The sequence below is a fragment of the Formica exsecta genome, unplaced genomic scaffold (assembly GCF_003651465.1).
Source record: "Formica exsecta isolate Colony F162 unplaced genomic scaffold, ASM365146v1 scaffold120, whole genome shotgun sequence".
NCBI lineage: Eukaryota > Metazoa > Arthropoda > Insecta > Hymenoptera > Formicidae > Formica > Formica exsecta.
In genome coordinates this window covers 1,354,222-1,374,345 of record NW_021848537.1, presented here as the reverse complement: position 1 = coordinate 1,374,345, position 20,124 = coordinate 1,354,222, and the positions used below count along the sequence as shown (strand labels likewise).

At 32.7% G+C, this 20,124-nt stretch overlaps 1 protein-coding gene and 1 long non-coding RNA gene across 2 annotated transcripts in view; one reads left to right on the top strand and one right to left on the bottom strand.

Moving 5' to 3' along the window:
- LOC115243570 overlaps positions 1-20,124 on the top strand; it is a 55,094-nt gene that overhangs the window by 6,174 nt on the left and 28,796 nt on the right. The window lies entirely within an intron of this gene.
- LOC115243548 (catenin delta-2) overlaps positions 8,004-20,124 on the bottom strand; it is a 38,662-nt gene continuing 26,541 nt past the window's right edge. Inside the window, exons 8-13 of the mRNA XM_029820660.1 lie at positions 19,471-19,858; positions 16,823-17,136; positions 13,487-13,790; positions 13,209-13,347; positions 12,521-12,644; positions 8,004-9,981 (exon numbers count right to left, since the gene is read on the bottom strand). Coding sequence (XP_029676520.1) covers positions 9,697-9,981; positions 12,521-12,644; positions 13,209-13,347; positions 13,487-13,790; positions 16,823-17,136; positions 19,471-19,858 — 1,554 coding nt within the window. The 3' untranslated portion in view covers positions 8,004-9,696. The remainder of the gene's footprint in view (positions 9,982-12,520; positions 12,645-13,208; positions 13,348-13,486; positions 13,791-16,822; positions 17,137-19,470; positions 19,859-20,124) is intronic.

The following is a 20,124-nucleotide window of genomic DNA, read 5'->3' as shown; positions in this document are numbered from 1 at the left end:
GTATCTTCGAATTTAAGATATTTTCGATCTTAGAAATTCATGAATTTCGAGCATTCTAATTCTTGGATTCTTCGTATTTTTCATACTACTTTTATAACATAATTATAATGATAATTTGCGTCACAAGAAGATATTGCGAGATATTCTTGGACGACCATAATATAAATATAACGTACAATCTATGACTATGGAAGATGGATGATCCTGATTATCGTGTGTATCCTACGTCTTTCGAATTCGTATACAATTAATCCTCTCCCTCCGCACCCCTGCGTATCATCGCCTATTTTAATAATTAATACTAAACGCGTGATGGGAAGGGGGAGGGTGAAGGTTTTCTAATACATCTAAGATGCACACCCATGCTTATTTAATGCTCCGTTAATTTAAATACGTATGCAGCACAATAGACTATCATTTCTTCTATTCGTTAATGCGCGTGTTACATGTGTGTAATGGTATGTGTGTGTCAGTACGATTTTTTTTTTTTTTTATCTTCGCCCCTTTCCTCCTTCCTTCTTTTTATTCCTTCTCGCTTTCTCTTTGAGCTTAAATGACCCCGGATCGGATCGTGTATATCGAGTTATTTAAAAATCATTCTTCTCATGTCGCAATTTTTTTTCTTTCTTAAATCGATGATGCATTTGATCGAGGCCGGTAGCCTTTTTACGTATCGCTTATAAGATACGAGGCGAGATATATATTCGGTCCTTCGTCCTGTCTGTCCATGTTTAATGTCTAAAATAGTGATCGAAATCTTGGCAAGATCAGATTTTCTCGTAATAGAAAACGATCTCTGCGCTTATTCGAAACGATGGTAAATCTATTTGTTATTTATAACATTGGAAATTGAGTCAACTCCTCGAAATTACGACGATCGCGATTCCTCTAATCTTTAATTCCGATCCAGGCTACAAGGAAAAATGATAATGATCGCACAGAATTTCTTCTTTTTTTTTTTCTTTTTTCTTTTCTTTTAATGCTATCAGTCTTTCAAACCGCCAGCGATTGACAGTGATGACAATTGGTAGATGCGTGGAATGAGTCGATCAAAGAAAAAAAAAAAAGTTATTTTGTGAAAAATGTAGGAAAAAATCGTCTGGAAAACATAAATAATTTTCCTGTTTAAAAAATTTCTGCGAACATTTACTAAATGTTCCCCTTTTTTTAGGCCGACGATTTCTTGAACGGAATTGATCAGAGTTCCGCGCGATCTTCGAATGCAATTATATAATTAAAAAATAATTGTAATTACTTTCTATAAATGGCTGTGTGTTTGGTGTCGAAATTCGAAGCGACAGATAATTGCGACAGACGATCGCGGCTTAATTAATTAGGTCGTTATTTTGAGAGATGTCAGAAATCGACATCGCGCGGAACTCAACTTTGATCCTCCCCGCGCGAATAAAGTTCACTGAAATAACAAGAATGTACGAATCAGGCAATCGAATCGATACGTATGATTGAACGATCCCGAGAAAGGTAGATAGGTGAGAGAATAGATACCGATGTCCCAAATTGGTCAAAATCGATGGACGAATTTGGGAGCAACTTTATGTGAATCATGAAAAATTGTATCTCATCTTTTGCTGCTATAAATAACATTCGACAAACATTTTTGACTGATAAAATTATTACTTTATGAATTAATTTGATATTAAAGAGACGTTCTGTATAAGCAATTGAAAATGCAAAATAATTGCAAAATTCTCATGTTGCATAAAACTCGAACGATTATCGCCTGTACTGTGAACCGACGATGAACAGGATGTCGTCCTTCGTAAACGGTTTATACAAACGTGAATGACTTTATGCGTTAAGTGTGAGCACTTGCAGTCGGAAGGCCCAACAATCGGATTCTTTTCGGACGAGACGTAGCAGCGAGATGACGGCCGTTGTTTCCCTCAATGATTATTCTTCGTTATTCGATATATTGCTCACGTTATAAAAACGAATTCTCTCTCACTCTCTTTCTCTTTCTTTTTCTCTCAAACTATGCGCAGTGCGGTGCGAATTTGTTTTTTGAAGGGTTATTTTTTTTATTTTTTTTTTTTTTTTTGTGAACTTAATTGCTTAATTATGATTCACAAAATTTAATTATGGTTTATAAAATATATTGTGAAAAATTAAGTATAGATAAGAAAATTAAATTATATATATTATGATTTTGCAGAGCAAAAGATGCGAAGAAAAAAATTAATCCATTGATACCATTGCCGGTTTAAAATTGATAAATTATCGTGTCATTCATCACATATTCGTATAAATTCTACATTTTTATGTCGCTTTTTTATCCAATCCTGCAGAGCTGTCTTTTTCTCTCTCTTTCTCATTACACGTTTATATTCTTATAAAATCTCCATTGTTTTCTATACGTGTCCTCAAAAGTTGTCTCGTTCTTTTCTTTCTATCTTCATTTCTCTGTATTTCGTAGAAAATTATAAACGCCGGAGAGTTACGCGGGAGTACAGTAGTATACACACAAAGAATGAAAAGCGTATATCAAAACCTCGGTTTAGCCATTGATCAATCGATCGATCGGTAAACCTCGATTGCTGTAATCTTGACATTCGCGGTGCTCGAGGGGAAAAATCTCGCAGTGCTTTCGAGTTGGAAAATTGAATTTTCAAAAAGTCTTGAAGCGCATTAGATGTTCAAGTGTCTTTTATATATTATATAAAGATATTTAACGTATTATTTTGGCTAATAAATAAATATATAATCATGATATATAATAAAATATGTGAATAATTATTAATAAAATTTGGTCAGTGTTTTGAAATTTATATCTCAATCTACGAGAAATTAATGCAAAATTTATACAATATTTGTAACATTGTAATTATTTATTACGAGCGCACAAATATCGTGTTGAATTGAGGTCTACCTATTCGTCGAATATTCGCATCAATTAATCTCCTCGACGACGACGACGGGCGCTATTGAGACGTCTAGAACGCGACTCGCGCACGCGGACTTTGTAGCACGATGTAGTATCAAAATTCATAAAAACGACGAGGTCCATTCGTCGCATGTACCTTTTATCGCACAAGTATGCAGTATAAAATTCTACAATTCTACAAAAACATGAGGTCCAAAAATTGCGCGCGACCGAGGAGACAAATATGTGCGAAGATTACGTTTGATTTTCTGTCACGATATATATATTTATCTTTATATATTTTTTTTTTTCGGGATTTTCGACACTCGAATGCACACGAAATTTTTTACTTGTTGTTAGGATTATCATGTCGCTTCCATCATATTTCAAGAATGCTTTTATATACGCGAATTTATATTTATAATTAAATTAATAATAACTTTCAATTATATATCTGCGATATTTTGTCTGTGAGAATTTTTCTGTGATAATCTTTTAAGATTATGATATATTCTTGTATGTAAATTTTTATTTAAAAATCTACAACCTTTGAGAAAAAAATGAAAAAGGAAATTGCAATTATCACTTAAAAACGGGAGTTTATATTTTATAATAAAAAATATGTATAAAAAAAAATTTGTTAAACTAGCATTTATAACTCGATCTCTTGCATATTAAATTTCCCAGTGATTTTCAAAGAATATCAAATTTAAACACGCGTTCGAGAACTTCAAAATTTGTTTGATTTAGAATCTTAGAAAAATAGAAAAGTTTCGTAAAGAACGTCTACTTTCTCGGATCAATTATTTCAAGGAGAAAAAGGAGCGATTCGAGTAAAGATACACGAGCAATGAGTGCCGATGCGATCGATCGACCTCGAGACTGCATCGTGTCTCGCTGCCAAATGGTCCAAAATCTTCTAAGGATCACGCCAAGTATCGGTATATAATACGTGGCACTTGCTAAAAATCACGCTGTGTTATCACGAGCGCAACGGATCTGCTAGCCAGTCCGAGCGAGCGATAAGCTCGAAGGTTCCTCTTCTCTCTCTCATCTAACCGGAGAGAGACATCAGTCAGCTCGCGTTCGAGAGTACGATTTCACGATCTTTTTTTTCAACTTGCGCATAACATGTGACATCCGCCCGTCGTCCGAGATGGAAATGATCGTATGGAGTTGACCCGCGATGTTACTGGATATTGCTTTCCAGAGTATATCCAGATTGTTTGTTCGGCAACTTAATTTAGTCGAACGAAAAAAATCGGAGAAATAAAAGCGCAAAGCGAGAGACACGAGATGATGACGTAAAAGGATTGCATAAAAGAAAATAATCGTCGTATATTGTTTGGAAATTGCTAAAACCTGTTTTTTAGCTCAAAATAAGGGAAATATATTTCGGATAATATCTTAAAACTAAAATGTACAAGAGTTTTCGAATAAAGAATACACGGTAAATATAGGAATAATAAATTAAACAATCTTACTCTTCGTAAAATTTGATCCGTTTCTGTAAATTCTAAAAAAAGAAAATATTAATTTTTTTTTCTAGATATATAACGCGTTTTGAAAAAAAAAAATATCTATATAAACAGCTTATATTATATCAAATAATTATAATAATCGAATAATTATAATTATCGAATTATTTTCGCGAATAATATGTATATATATCTTTTCCTAAAGATTTATATAATACGTATTATAGATACTATCAGATAAAATCTTCGTAGAAAATTTGTCGTGCGGTAATATAAAAATACTGTACAAAAATTAAATTATATATATAGGAAATAAATTTCACCTCTCCACAAACTCACACCAGCATTTCCATTTCTATACGTTACGGATGGCCCGGTTCACATTTCTCTGCGCTCAATTCCCCTCGAGAACATCGCCACGGAATAAAGTGCGTAGTATGTGATAGAATAACGCTTTTTTATACAGTCGTCCTGACGACAATCGTCCCTCTTGACAGAATCAATTAATCTCGTCGTATGAAATTTATTAACTCAACATTAATTAACGATTAATGATAATCGAAATTGAAATTCGCATCGCGTTATCAGAATGTCAATTTTTATATTACAATATAATTCACAATATAATTAATAATTGTTATATCTAAATTATAATGTAATGTAAGAATTTTTAGTTTTTTTTCAATTTTCTTTTTTTTTTTTAAATTATATTATACTATATAATTTTTTAAAACAGTGTGACTTTTTATTCTGACGCAATCCTATTTTCTCGCGCGGTCGAAACCGTGACTTTGCCGTGAAATCAATGTTAATAATAGTTTTTAAACAATCGACACGACGAGAAAGATTGATCGTGGATAAACGACCGTCGTCTGGCATGATTTTTACGGAGAGAAGCTATTGTTCCATGTGTGTTTCTCTCTCTCTCTCTGATCAACTGTCGTAATATTATTTTAAGAAATAGAGAACAGGGATATATTTTATATCTATAATATGTATATCGACTAATTAATATGCCACCTCTCGTAACCATCGAATAACGTTAACATAATCTCTCTCTCTCTCTCTCTCTCTCTCTCTCTCTCTCGCGTTCGAGAGTACGATTTCACGATCTTTTTTTTCAACTTGCGCATAACATGTGACATCCGCCCGTCGTCCGAGATGGAAATGATCGTATGGAGTTGACCCGCGATGTTACTGGATATTGCTTTCCAGAGTATATCCAGATTGTTTGTTCGGCAACTTAATTTAGTCGAACGAAAAAAATCGGAGAAATAAAAGCGCAAAGCGAGAGACACGAGATGATGACGTAAAAGGATTGCATAAAAGAAAATAATCGTCGTATATTGTTTGGAAATTGCTAAAACCTGTTTTTTTAGCTCAAAATAAGGGAAATATATTTCGGATAATATCTTAAAACTAAAATGTACAAGAGTTTTCGAATAAAGAATACACGGTAAATATAGGAATAATAAATTAAACAATCTTACTCTTCGAAATTTGATCCGTTTCTCTGTAAATTCTAAAAAAAGAAAATATTAATTTTTTTTTCTAGATATAACGCGTTTTGAAAAAAAAAAATATCTATATAAACAGCTTATATTATATCAAATAATTATAATAATCGAATAATTATAATTATCGAATTATTTTCGCGAATAATATGTATATATATCTTTTCCTAAAGATTTATATAATACGTATTATAGATACTATCAGATAAAATCTTCGTAGAAAATTTGTCGTGCGGTAATATAAAAATACTGTACAAAAATTAAATTATATATATAGGAAATAAATTTCACCTCTCCACAAACTCACACCAGCATTTCCATTTCTATACGTTACGGATGGCCCGGTTCACATTTCTCTGCGCTCAATTCCCCTCGAGAACATCGCCACGGAATAAAGTGCGTAGTATGTGATAGAATAACGCTTTTTTATACAGTCGTCCTGACGACAATCGTCCCTCTTGACAGAATCAATTAATCTCGTCGTATGAAATTTATTAACTCAACATTAATTAACGATTAATGATAATCGAAATTGAAATTCGCATCGCGTTATCAGAATGTCAATTTTTATATTACAATATAATTCACAATATAATTAATAATTGTTATATCTAAATTATAATGTAATGTAAGAATTTTTAGTTTTTTTTCAATTTTCTTTTTTTTTTTTAAATTATATTATACTATATAATTTTTTAAAACAGTGTGATATAATATTATAATATGTATATCGACTAATTAATATATCACCTTTCGTAACCATCGAATAACGTTAACATACTCTCTCTCTCTCTCTCTCTCTCTCTCTCTCTCTCTCTCTCTCTCTCTCTCTCGTTATACTCGCATGCGATATTGTGGCTGCCGCACGTGTTCATGGGCTCGACGTACATTGGTCTCACGCTTGCTCGCTAATTATACCTACGGTAATTGTGTCATTAGCAATAGTAATGGCTCTCGGGCGCCACTGATCGATCGCGGATTGCGTTCCAGGACAAAATATCAAGATTCACAATTATCACGTCACATGAGCTCGCGTCCTATCACATTATACAGTATATTATAGTATTAATAAAGGATCAATAGCGCATTAATAGCATTGATAATTATTAATTAATAATGTTGCTGTATTGATTTGTGGAGATCTATTCCGATTTATATTTTCATGTCTTATAATTTGATAATTTGCATATATATATAGTGATCAGTATTCAAATAATTTATTTGTCTAGAGCAATGTTACGTGGAATTTTCAAATTATCAGAAAAAGCCAAAAGTATGATATCCTTTCTACTAATGCCTCTGATCAATATCACATTTTTATAAAATAAAATATATAAGAAATAAAAAAATGTATAAAAAATAAATATGTAAAATGTACAAAAAAATAAAATATATTTTTTTTCTCTCTAATATAAAATACATTATTTAAATCTCTATGTATAATTTAAATTACATGTTTGCCCAATTCTTTCTTTTTTTTTTTTTTTTAAATACAAATAAGATTAAATCTAACACATATAATATTTTGACTGTTCGACGATATGACGCTACTTGATAAGACATGAGCTCGCGTATACGCGATAACAATGTACCTCTTTAGCTTGATACGCGCAACTTTTATGTGCACGAGAAGAGGATTCACATACGCACTTTAAAAGTGTATTCCCTAAAGTCACACGCGTTGCAAAAGTTATATATCGTATATTTTATAATAGGCGCACGTATATGCACGACGATTGGTGGGCATTCAAGTATTACAAAGAAGCAAGTGTGCAAATGCAATCTTTCTTACAATGGTAACGGGATTAATTATTTATCGATTTTTACGATATTTCTTCATAATTGCGCTAACAGAGGTATATACATCTTTTTTTCTTTAAATTAAATGCCACTCTTTCGCGGGAATTGTGTAAGAATCTCGAGACAAATTCAAATCCAATCGAATAATTACAACAGCTATTGAATAATGTCGTCGTCATCATGATTATAATAATCATCGAATAATTCGTCGAGTAACTATAATAATCACCGAACACAGTGTCCTGCGATCGTGCTTGTTCAATTTAATAGTCCTTCGCGCGTATGTTCTACGTAAAAGGAATATATATCCCCATAAACTATCAAGTTGCATAAAAAAATCACGGGTGATCCTTCTTTCAAGTCGCTTCTCTCTCTATCTCTTCTTTTATTATTATTATTATTTTTTTTTTTTATAATGCTTACATAGACATGCCTATTCTTAGCACCTTAGCCTGTACTTCGCGATGATCGGTATACGCCCTCTTTTTCTTTTATCGCCTCTAACACATCACCTTAAAATATACACTTATACGGTTCTGGTGTTTGTGTGCTTGTGTATATATACGGTGCCGTATGTATAATATATTTACGCAGTTATATATATTAATTTAGAATTGTGCAATGAAGGTATTTAGAGCCATTAGTGCGACTACTGCTGCGGATGTGGTTGGACGATGTCGTTCTCTCTCTTTCTCTTTTTTTCACACTCACTCTCTCTCTCTCTCTCTCTCTCTCTCTCTCTCTCTCTTTCTCTGTCTCGCTAATATCGTATATCGAGATTGCGGATGCATCTACAGATGCATTCCCGCGTTTGCCGGATCGGTATATTCGGTGGGCACGTCTTGTTCGTTCTTTGTTCCATTTCGATTTTCATATACGCCGACGAAAAACTTTCTCGTTAGCGCAATTCTATTCCAAGGTCGACCGAAGCTTCTCTCTCTATCTCTCTCTCTCTCTCTCTTGCAATTCAAGTATATTTAATCAAAGTGTGTTAGATATTTCAATTTATCTCAGGCACGAGCCTTTTTAATATCTCAGCCCCCTTCCTCCTTTTCCAGCTATTTAAAGTCCGTGCCGTTATAAGACGATGTGAGAGATCGTAGAGAAAGGGTTTCTATGTCCTTGGAAGCAAGATAGAACGATCGTTCGCGATTTATTAGCGATCGGATTTTCAGATCCATCGCTTCCGTTTCTGTCCGAGTAGGCGATCTTCCAATCTACTCGTCGCGTTTTCGTGCGTATTCTCGATTTTCTAATATTAAAAAAGATACTAAAACATAAAAATTTTTTTACAGCGCGATTTTTTATACCTTCGTTTCTTTTTTTCAATCTCGATTCGCTCTCGTTCGTTCATCGTCGATCAATTAAATCTCATCAGCTGCAACTTTATATATACATTTTCCTTTGTAAATTATCTTTAATTTCGGAAATGAATGTACCCTTCACTTCCAATTTTATTTGAGTTGCCCGTCATCCTAGTTTAGCTGCCATTCGTCATCTCGTTAACTAAATGAAACCCCGTTAAATTCGCGTCATCTTCGAGATTCCTCCTTATTGTAACATGGACGTTTATTTCCAACGGCAAAGCGTAATAATATCTGACGTTTTCTTCTCCTTCGGAGAAAAACGCTTCGTCAACACACTTAAGATTACTTTCGCATTCAATAACACTCGCTCTCAGTAACATTCCAAACAAGCTCTGCTCGAGTACTTTCAGTTTACTTCCGATTCTCGGTCTTCTCATCTGAAAACGTGCTGCATCGAATATTTTCTCTATCTCTCGCAACGTCTTTCTCGAATAAATAAAATCCCTACGTTGTCCCTCTCGAGTCTACGCCAGAGAGTCCCGTGTGTCCCTGTCATATATTCCGGAAAAAACGCGATCGTTTGGACCTTCGACCGTCCCGTTGGTCCGCTACATTGACAGATTCAGAGGCAACGGCGGCGGCGGCAGCAACAGCTGTTCGAGGTTCCTGGCGAGATCCTTTTGGCGGTCCCGCGTAGGACCCGCTCGTAGGGCGCGTTATACCCAGGAATCGCCGGCAGCGGCGGCGGTCGAACTCGGCGGTGGCACTTGATTAGCCACCGTCGATGTCACCGACGGGGCACCGGTGCCATCCGGTACCATTCCAACCCCGTCCGGTACCCATTGACCGCCACCGCCGCCGCCACCGGATATCGCGACGCCACCACTACCACCGGCCACTTGACCCACCTGGCCACCCTGGCCCACCCCCAGCTCGTACTGCCGCTTCTTTTTCTTCTCCAAGTTAACTTGCGCGTAGAGCGGCTCACCGGGTTTCGGCTGCTGCAACACACACAAGCCAACGGTTAGCCAGGTTCGCCGGTCGCGAGGGGGGGTGGGCGAAGGTGGGGGAGAGAACCGCGCGGCGCCTAGAACCTTCGGACGCTGAAAGAAGCTTAGACACTTTGGGGGATATTTTATATACAGTGTACTCTCGATATCGATCAAATAGTCTCATATCGACGGTTTTGCTCAAGTAATTTTCGAGGGAGCAAATTTTGTCATTTTAAAAGAAAAAAAAAATTATTTTACGAATAAATATTAGTTACAATCATTTTTTTGTTAATCTTTTTTTTTTTATTATCTCTTATTTCTTGATTTCCAAATAAATGATCGAGAGTACATTGTAATGTCTAGGCAAAATTACGTGGAGATGTGATATGTGACCTTTATTTGCAGTTAGGTATATATAGAAGCTAGCTAATATACATATTTTCAAGTAATTGTTTTCTTTTTTTATTACACTGCGCTCTAGTATTCAGCTAAATACAGAATATAAATGTTCCGACGTGAGTAATGCATAGATGAAATACACATGATATAAAGGTTATGAAGACGTGTGTGTGTGTGTGTGTGTGTGTGTTTACTATAAAAATTATATATAATAGAGTATATAATGTGCGTGGTTTTATTCTTTTATGTGTGATAAAATATAAATGAAATTTTACATTAATATTATCTTTTTATTATAAATCTTCAAGTTTTATTGAATAATATATTCTTACGTTATTGACAAATTAGAAAATTAAAAGAAAATTTTAAAAGATGTGTTATACTATAATATTAGTTAAAAAAATAAATTTTCACAAAATATATTGAGTTAGAAAAAGGATAATATAGTAAGCCTAAGAATTAAAATACTAATCTATCTAATCCTATATGGCATTGTATAAGCATGTTTAGTGTTCAATATCAATTATAAATCTGCGTATTTTAACTTACATATATATCAGTAGTTTTCTAGACTTATATACAAAATCGGGTATACAATAAAGAGTCATCATAGATTACATAATAATTTAGTTGTAAATACGTGTTATATTTCGCTAATAAAATCTAACTAAACAGTAGGACACTAAAAATTGAATCGTAAACTGAATTCGCTTTCTAATTCCAGAGAGACATAATACTTGTATATATAGTTTTATATAATTAATTAATTAATATATGAAACCACTTTTTTGTGTATATCGTTCGCTAAAGATTAAAATAATTGCTATTAATGTATGAAGGTGTTCGTTTAGGCAGTGATTTCATTAATGATTTTTTTTTTTTTTTAATCGTTAGTGTATAATATTGTGCGTTCCTTCGGAGACAGAAGTGTACAAAATGATGCGAATACATTGAATATCTTCGCGCTTTAGACCTATAACCGTTAATAGTAACATTGCGCGGTACATTTCTAAGATTATATATGCGATATCTCTTCTTCTCTTTTGTAACTAACTTAATTAGTAGTTGGAAAACTGTTATTAAAACCGTGCAAAAAGTTTCAGCATTTAGAAAGTGACTACGCGACGTTATTAAAAAGGGAGTTTGGTCCAGTTTCATGCGGTAATTCGTGTGAATGTTTTGCATAAATATTCTGTAAATTCTTATACAATCAGATTCGCATTCTACTAAATATTGTGTGAACGCGTTTTATATATGGTGGCTACTTTTAATTTTTGAATGTGTATAGTAACATTTATTATATCGAAAAGTGTTCACACACGCTTCGGTGTATACAATTTGTATTTTCCTTCTTTTTTTTTCGCACTTATCTTTAACAAAAAGTCTGCGTAACAAAAATAAAAATTTTACAAGATGTAAAATATCGATGAAAATATAGGAAGTTGGTCACATTGACACGAATTATTCAATTAAATTGTGTACGATGGTATCTCTGACAAATTACAGTTACTACATATTTAGCTAAAAATTATGTAGTGACATTCATTCGTTTTGGCACAATTAATTGCGCCACAAAGTAATCTCATTTTACGTGGATCTCTAACTGCTTTTTATCTCTGCACAACACTTTACAAATCTAAGCAGAGTTAAATGCGATATAAATGTTTAATGTACGATATATCCGGTAAGGAAGTGATGTCAAAAGATTACGACGATTTAAATTTTATTCCGTAATTCATGGAAGAACTATGATGGCAACGAATAATCGAGATTATAATCGAAAATTTCATCATTTACTGTAATATTTTCAAAGCAATAATAAGTAAATTTACTATTCTTTGAAGGTAATAATGAATAATGTCTGTAAAACATTTAAAATGCAAATGAATTCTCGTAAGATTGCGATTATTATATCAACATGAAATTTAATTAATTTAAAAACTGAATATTTTTACTGCTATAAATTTTTAAACGAGTGTTTTTTACTATTTGTTAAATATCAGTCGATGTAAAATTTTCTTTAAGACCGGCGATTTAATTTGCATATTATGTGCACGTGTATGTTTTTCTCTCGATAATTCTATACTATATTTTCTCTCTACGTGACGTGTATTTATATTTAGTGATGCTGTTAGTTATTGTTACTTACTGATTGATATATAGTAGGTCGACCGACATTATTCGAATTCATATTTGCTCGCTGGATTGTTCGATCCTCATATCTTGTGCTTCCCTGGCTCGCCATTGGTCGATTCAGAGTGCTGCAATCGTAGCTGTATTTTAACGTAGAATCGAGATGCTCGGAGAAATTTTGTGAAGAGACTCCACATAATAAAAATCACGAAATAAATTTAATGAAATAGAAAATCATAAACGAAAAATAAGTAAAGAGCGGAGTCTCAGAAATAAAAAAGTACCAACAAAACGACATAAATTTACACTCAAAAAAATCAAATGAATCTAAAAATGGTAATATAATAATATTTTCAATTGACATATATTTTCGTGGCATACTAAATTTTTGACATTTTCGAAACAACATCAAATGCCATAATATGTAATATAAATAAAATTCGTGGAAAATAAATTTATTAAATAAATATAAAATTTAAATAATGTATAATAAAGGATACTTAAAATTAACTAAAAGTTTTGTTTTGTTATCTATTCACACACGCGATTTTCTCATTTAATTTTTAAAGATCTATTACAGATATTAAGTCGATAATTTTATATTATTATTTTGATATCTAATTATTTACAGATAGATTTGATTATACTTCGTACATATTTAATTTTATTTATTGTATATAGTTCTATTTATGGGCAATAATTACCTGTTAGCATTATTGGGTGAATTAGGCCCTGAATTTCTGGCGGCGACGGTTTTCGTGACGAAATCTTGCTCCTTCCAACCATGCTTTTTATACACATCTCGTAGCTCTTGATGTTGCCACATGGTGAAAAGTACTTGTCCTAAAAATACATATAAATTGAATAATTTTAATTCATCAGAATCACTAGCAGTTAATTAAATCAATTAATCAAATCGATTATTTGACTCGTATGTATAATCAAATATTTATCTCAATTTAAATTCGTGCTCGGGTCTTACCTGCAAATTTAAGAACGCGTGGTGTGTATTTCTGGCGTTGCCTAGTGATGTTCATTAGTCTGTCGACACCGCCGGCATCGAGCAATGACCGCGAGAACTCGGCGTTCTTCTTGATGACCTCGTTTAATGTGGCGAGTACCGCGGCGATCGTGTCGTCGCTCGTGCCCTGATCGTGCTGATTATTTCCAGACGGAAGTTTTTGAATGAGATCCCTCATCGCGTACTTGCCTATTAGTTCCTTATTGCGTTGGTCTATCGCCAAATTCCTGAGCGCGGTCGCGACCGCGCATACTACTCGGTCCACCTGGCCACAGAAATCGCTTATGAGTGACAAGTTTAAAATTATTTTGGGAGACGGGGCATAATATATAACTCAAAATATTTTGAATAATTATTATCAATAATTTTTATCAATATTTATATAGTACGAATATAATTAAAACGTAAAGAAATAAATGTCAGAAATTTTGATAAAAATATTTTTATACATAAAGTGGTAGATATTAATTTAGTAAAATACATACGATATGATACAAATAATAATTGAATNAAATTTGATGCCTGTGTATATATATATATATTATATATTGTATTTTAAAAATTATATCTACTCCCTACAATATATATTATATTTCAATATTACTACACAGTGTGATTCATACCTCCATTCTTAAGAGTTCCACTAATATAGGGAGACCTTTCTCTTTGCGAACAGCCGCGCGAATTTCGATACTCGGCTGCCAGTAACAGGCGGCGAGATTTTGCAAGGCCCCGGCTGCAGCTTCTAGTGTTTCCGGATTCGAGCATGTTTGCAAAAGACTAAGATACGATTGAACCACTTCCGGTTGCCAGAGCAATTCCATTCCTCTGACTGGTTCGGTTCGTGGATTTGTCGTACGTGACGTGGTGGTTTCCTTTTGGACCGGTTGACCGTCTTTCTTTTTCTTGCTACCGCCGAAACAACCCAGATTTTCACCTAAAGCAGAGAATGACAGAAAATTTATATTAATATATTATAAGGGAATATATAAAAAAAATTATAAAATCAAGAGAGAGAGAGTCGAATATATCTTATTGATTTTTCTTTCTGAGTTTGTGTCATATTTATTTGTATTTAATTATTGAATCTTGCTTTTGTTTTTTGACAAGATTTTTTTTTATTGCTTATTCTACGATATTGCAACATAATTAGAGCAATATTGATTAATATTGATCAATATTGAGAAAAGTTCGACTTTTGTGTTCCTAAAATGCTGAAATTCTATTTTTATATTTCTATCTAGCTAACCTACTAAATTAAATAAATTATTTATCTACTTAATAAAAGAAATCACAAATGAAACTGTAAACTATCTGCCATACTTTACAACAAGCTCGTTTAATTTGTCAGTCAATTTTACATTGAATTTTAGCGCAAAATAGACAGTGTATGCAGAAATATAAATTATTTGCTTGATAAGATAATAATTACGACTTTCAAAATTAAAATTAAAAAAAATTTACAGGAAAATATAGATTTAGCTAACGATGTAACAAAGCAAAGCATGCAACAATTATGCCTTTGAATGAAAACTAATTATCGATGGAAGAGGGGGCTTACCTTGACATAAACTGTATGCTAAAAAGATTGAAACACAGTTTAATCCATGCTGAACTAGGATTCGTAAAAAATTGATAAGATTCATAAACTAAATACAAAAAAAAAAAAAATCTTTTTCTATAGGATTCATATATATCGAACTATTATTTCAAAAAAATAAAAAGGTAAAAATAAAAAGTACAAACAAAGATATACAAAATACAGGATTATCTTTGTGTATATATATTTCTGGACACACTGTATATATCTATCCGTTTCTAAAATAGTAAAATGCAAATTAATTGGTAGAAATCAAAAGATAATGTGATAATAAATTAATTGTAAAAAATATCTCTCTGAAACATAAATTTATCTCTACGCAAACTATCTACTCTTGATTGTAACGTTTTACTATCACAACTTTTCTAAGTACGTGATTTACGGTTTGCAGAGTTAATTTCGTCCACGCGCCACCTGAAAACTTCCGGTAAATCGATCCGAAAGTTTTAATCAAATTTTAATACGCTATATAAACTAACTATCTACAACTACTGCATCATAAAATATTAGACTGAGTGTTCGCGAAATACGAGCGTGTGATAAGATTAACTATAATTTCATCGGAAGTTATGTTATAATTATCTAAAAGAGTAATTATAAATGTTTAATGACTTTTGCATACATAAATATTTTAGATGAAAATTGTGGGTATTTTAGAGCTTTAAATGCAAAAAAATCTGAAAAAATACAGAGAAAGAATTGCATAATTATAAAATAATTTTATAAACGTGCACGTTAATGACATTTCGAAAAATTATATATATTTCGTCTAAATCTAATATAATTATAAAACTTAGCATAAGATAAACTGTATCTAAAAGCAACATATTTATATGATAGTTTCGCGCGATAGCTAGAAAAGAGTGTCCGCAGCAGAGAGGCTGCGTGTTCCCCTGCGATCTAATTTCATGGTTGGTTTAAGGGGTGAATCATTTGCCTCCTCTCGGTCTTTACACAACACACATACACGTACATACAATGATCTGCATCTACATGCATACCGAGGGAGACTCGTGCATGTTGCGGAAAAACATATTCGTTCCAAAAGCGATGCTCTCTTGAGAGATATTTTTTCCTCTCCCTATCACTGCAATTTATTTAAAGTAATGTGTTCACAATCGACTATGCAAGTTTCACGATTGCAGTAGATTTGTCAGTAATTACACGTGTCACTTTCAATATGGTGAATAATTAAGCGATTTAACGCGATTCGTCAAAAATTCGAGAAAAAAATAAAACTTAATTGTATTAATTGCGTGTTTATTTAGCCTTGATTTAATTGATTTATAAGACCACATTGTCTAGTTTCCGACTTTTGTAATTAAATTTACATCTCGCGTACATAATAATTTTTCTACATTTTTTATATGGTAATATAATTATCGATTAATTTTCCAGAAAGAAATAAAAGTGAAAATAAAACTAATTGAATGAATTTAAACCGCTGTGAGAATTGTACAAGAATTTTACTAATATATTTTTAATTTTAATTAATTAATTTTTAATTAGATTGAATTCACATGAACTTTAATCTAATTAAAAATTCAAATTAATTTTCCAAATTTTTTGTAATTTACAATTTAAAATTTTATGCCTGTGTATATATATATATATATTATATATTGTATTTTAAAAATTATATCTACTCCCTACAATATATATTATATTTCAATATTACTACACAGTGTGATTCATACCTCCATTCTTAAGAGTTCCACTAATATAGGGAGACCTTTCTCTTTGCGAACAGCCGCGCGAATTTCGATACTCGGCTGCCAGTAACAGGCGGCGAGATTTTGCAAGGCCCCGGCTGCAGCTTCTAGTGTTTCCGGATTCGAGCATGTTTGCAAAAGACTAAGATACGATTGAACCACTTCCGGTTGCCAGAGCAATTCCATTCCTCTGACTGGTTCGGTTCGTGGATTTGTCGTACGTGACGTGGTGGTTTCCTTTTGGACCGGTTGACCGTCTTTCTTTTTCTTGCTACCGCCGAAACAACCCAGATTTTCACCTAAAGCAGAGAATGACAGAAAATTTATATTAATATATTATAAGGGAATATATAAAAAAAATTATAAAATCAAGAGAGAGAGAGTCGAATATATCTTATTGATTTTTCTTTCTGAGTTTGTGTCATATTTATTTGTATTTAATTATTGAATCTTGCTTTTGTTTTTTGACAAGATTTTTTTTTATTGCTTATTCTACGATATTGCAACATAATTAGAGCAATATTGATTAATATTGATCAATATTGAGAAAAGTTCGACTTTTGTGTTCCTAAAATGCTGAAATTCTATTTTTATATTTCTATCTAGCTAACCTACTAAATTAAATAAATTATTTATCTACTTAATAAAAGAAATCACAAATGAAACTGTAAACTATCTGCCATACTTTACAACAAGCTCGTTTAATTTGTCAGTCAATTTTACATTGAATTTTAGCGCAAAATAGACAGTGTATGCAGAAATATAAATTATTTGCTTGATAAGATAATAATTACGACTTTCAAAATTAAAATTAAAAAAAATTTACAGGAAAATATAGATTTAGCTAACGATGTAACAAAGCAAAGCATGCAACAATTATGCCTTTGAATGAAAACTAATTATCGATGGAAGAGGGGGCTTACCTTGACATAAACTGTATGCTAAAAAGATTGAAACACAGTTTAATCCATGCTGAACTAGGATTCGTAAAAAATTGATAAGATTCATAAACTAAATACAAAAAAAAAAAAAATCTTTTTCTATAGGATTCATATATATCGAACTATTATTTCAAAAAAATAAAAAGGTAAAAATAAAAAGTACAAACAAAGATATACAAAATACAGGATTATCTTTGTGTATATATATTTCTGGACACACTGTATATATCTATCCGTTTCTAAAATAGTAAAATGCAAATTAATTGGTAGAAATCAAAAGATAATGTGATAATAAATTAATTGTAAAAAATATCTCTCTGAAACATAAATTTATCTCTACGCAAACTATCTACTCTTGATTGTAACGTTTTACTATCACAACTTTTCTAAGTACGTGATTTACGGTTTGCAGAGTTAATTTCGTCCACGCGCCACCTGAAAACTTCCGGTAAATCGATCCGAAAGTTTTAATCAAATTTTAATACGCTATATAAACTAACTATCTACAACTACTGCATCATAAAATATTAGACTGAGTGTTCGCGAAATACGAGCGTGTGATAAGATTAACTATAATTTCATCGGAAGTTATGTTATAATTATCTAAAAGAGTAATTATAAATGTTTAATGACTTTTGCATACATAAATATTTTAGGTGGAAATTGTGGGTATTTTAGAGCTTTAAATGCAAAAAAATCTGAAAAAATACAGAGAAAGAATTGCATAATTATAAAATAATTTTATAAACGTGCACGTTAATGACATTTCGAAAAATTATATATATTTCGTCTAAATCTAATATAATTATAAAACTTAGCATAAGATAAACTGTATCTAAAAGCAACATATTTATATGATAGTTTCGCGCGATAGCTAGAAAAGAGTGTCCGCAGCAGAGAGGCTGCGTGTTCCCCTGCGATCTAATTTCATGGTTGGTTTAAGGGGTGAATCATTTGCCTCCTCTCGGTCTTTACACAACACACATACACGTACATACAATGATCTGCATCTACATGCATACCGAGGGAGACTCGTGCATGTTGCGGAAAAACATATTCGTTCCAAAAGCGATGCTCTCTTGAGAGATATTTTTTCCTCTCCCTATCACTGCAATTTATTTAAAGTAATGTGTTCACAATCGACTATGCAAGTTTCACGATTGCAGTAGATTTGTCAGTAATTACACGTGTCACTTTCAATATGGTGAATAATTAAGCGATTTAACGCGATTCGTCAAAAATTCGAGAAAAAAATAAAACTTAATTGTATTAATTGCGTGTTTATTTAGCCTTGATTTAATTGATTTATAAGACCACATTGTCTAGTTTCCGACTTTTGTAATTAAATTTACATCTCGCGTACATAATAATTTTTCTACATTTTTTATATGGTAATATAATTATCGATTAATTTTCCAGAAAGAAATAAAAGTGAAAATAAAACTAATTGAATGAATTTAAACCGCTGTGAGAATTGTACAAGAATTTTACTAATATATTTTTAATTTTAATTAATTAATTTTTAATTAGATTGAATTCACATGAACTTTAATCTAATTAAAAATTCAAATTAATTTTCCAAATTTTTAAAAAGAAAATTTAGACATTTGTTGTGTATCTCGAACCTTTCATAGGATGTCCAAAACTGATTTTGGGCTACGTAATAGATTAAAATCTTCCTCCCGATCTCACCTTTCGCGGGTGCGGTGACCCTGTTCTGTACCGTCGACTGTATCGGGTGTTTGTCGTAATTGGGGTCCTCCACTTCCTGACAGCGGTAACTCAGGTTCCTCAAGATGCACACGCAGTTCTCGACGATCTTGTTACCGATGTTAGATTTCTCGATCGCCGAACGTACCACGTAGAGCAATGCGTCCACCAGACCGTCGCATTCCCGTAGATTCTTACGCGCGTATTCACCGGCGCTGGAGACGTTCCTCAGGACGCCCGACGCGTTCCTGAACACCGTAGACCAGCAGGTCTCGCCGCTCGACGAGCTCGGGTCCCAGCCGCTATGAGGTATTATTATGTTGTTCACCACCATTGTAACACCATCGTCGATGATCGACCTCTTCAGATCCTGCAATTGCGCATCCAAATTAATGCGATTCCCTTTTTCAATAAAAATACCTCAATGTAGTTAGAATGTACAGGGTGGTCTATTTTAAAAGAGCCAGTCAAATATCTCGAAAAATATGGAAGATACGGAAAAACGTTTCAGACAAAAGTTGTTTGGTTCGAAGGGGGACATAAGATGGTGCCATTGATGTATTCTTGGATAGTCATTTGAAAGTCACATGAAGGTCACTTTCAATTTCTTAAATGGAAACCCCCATTTTTCATTAC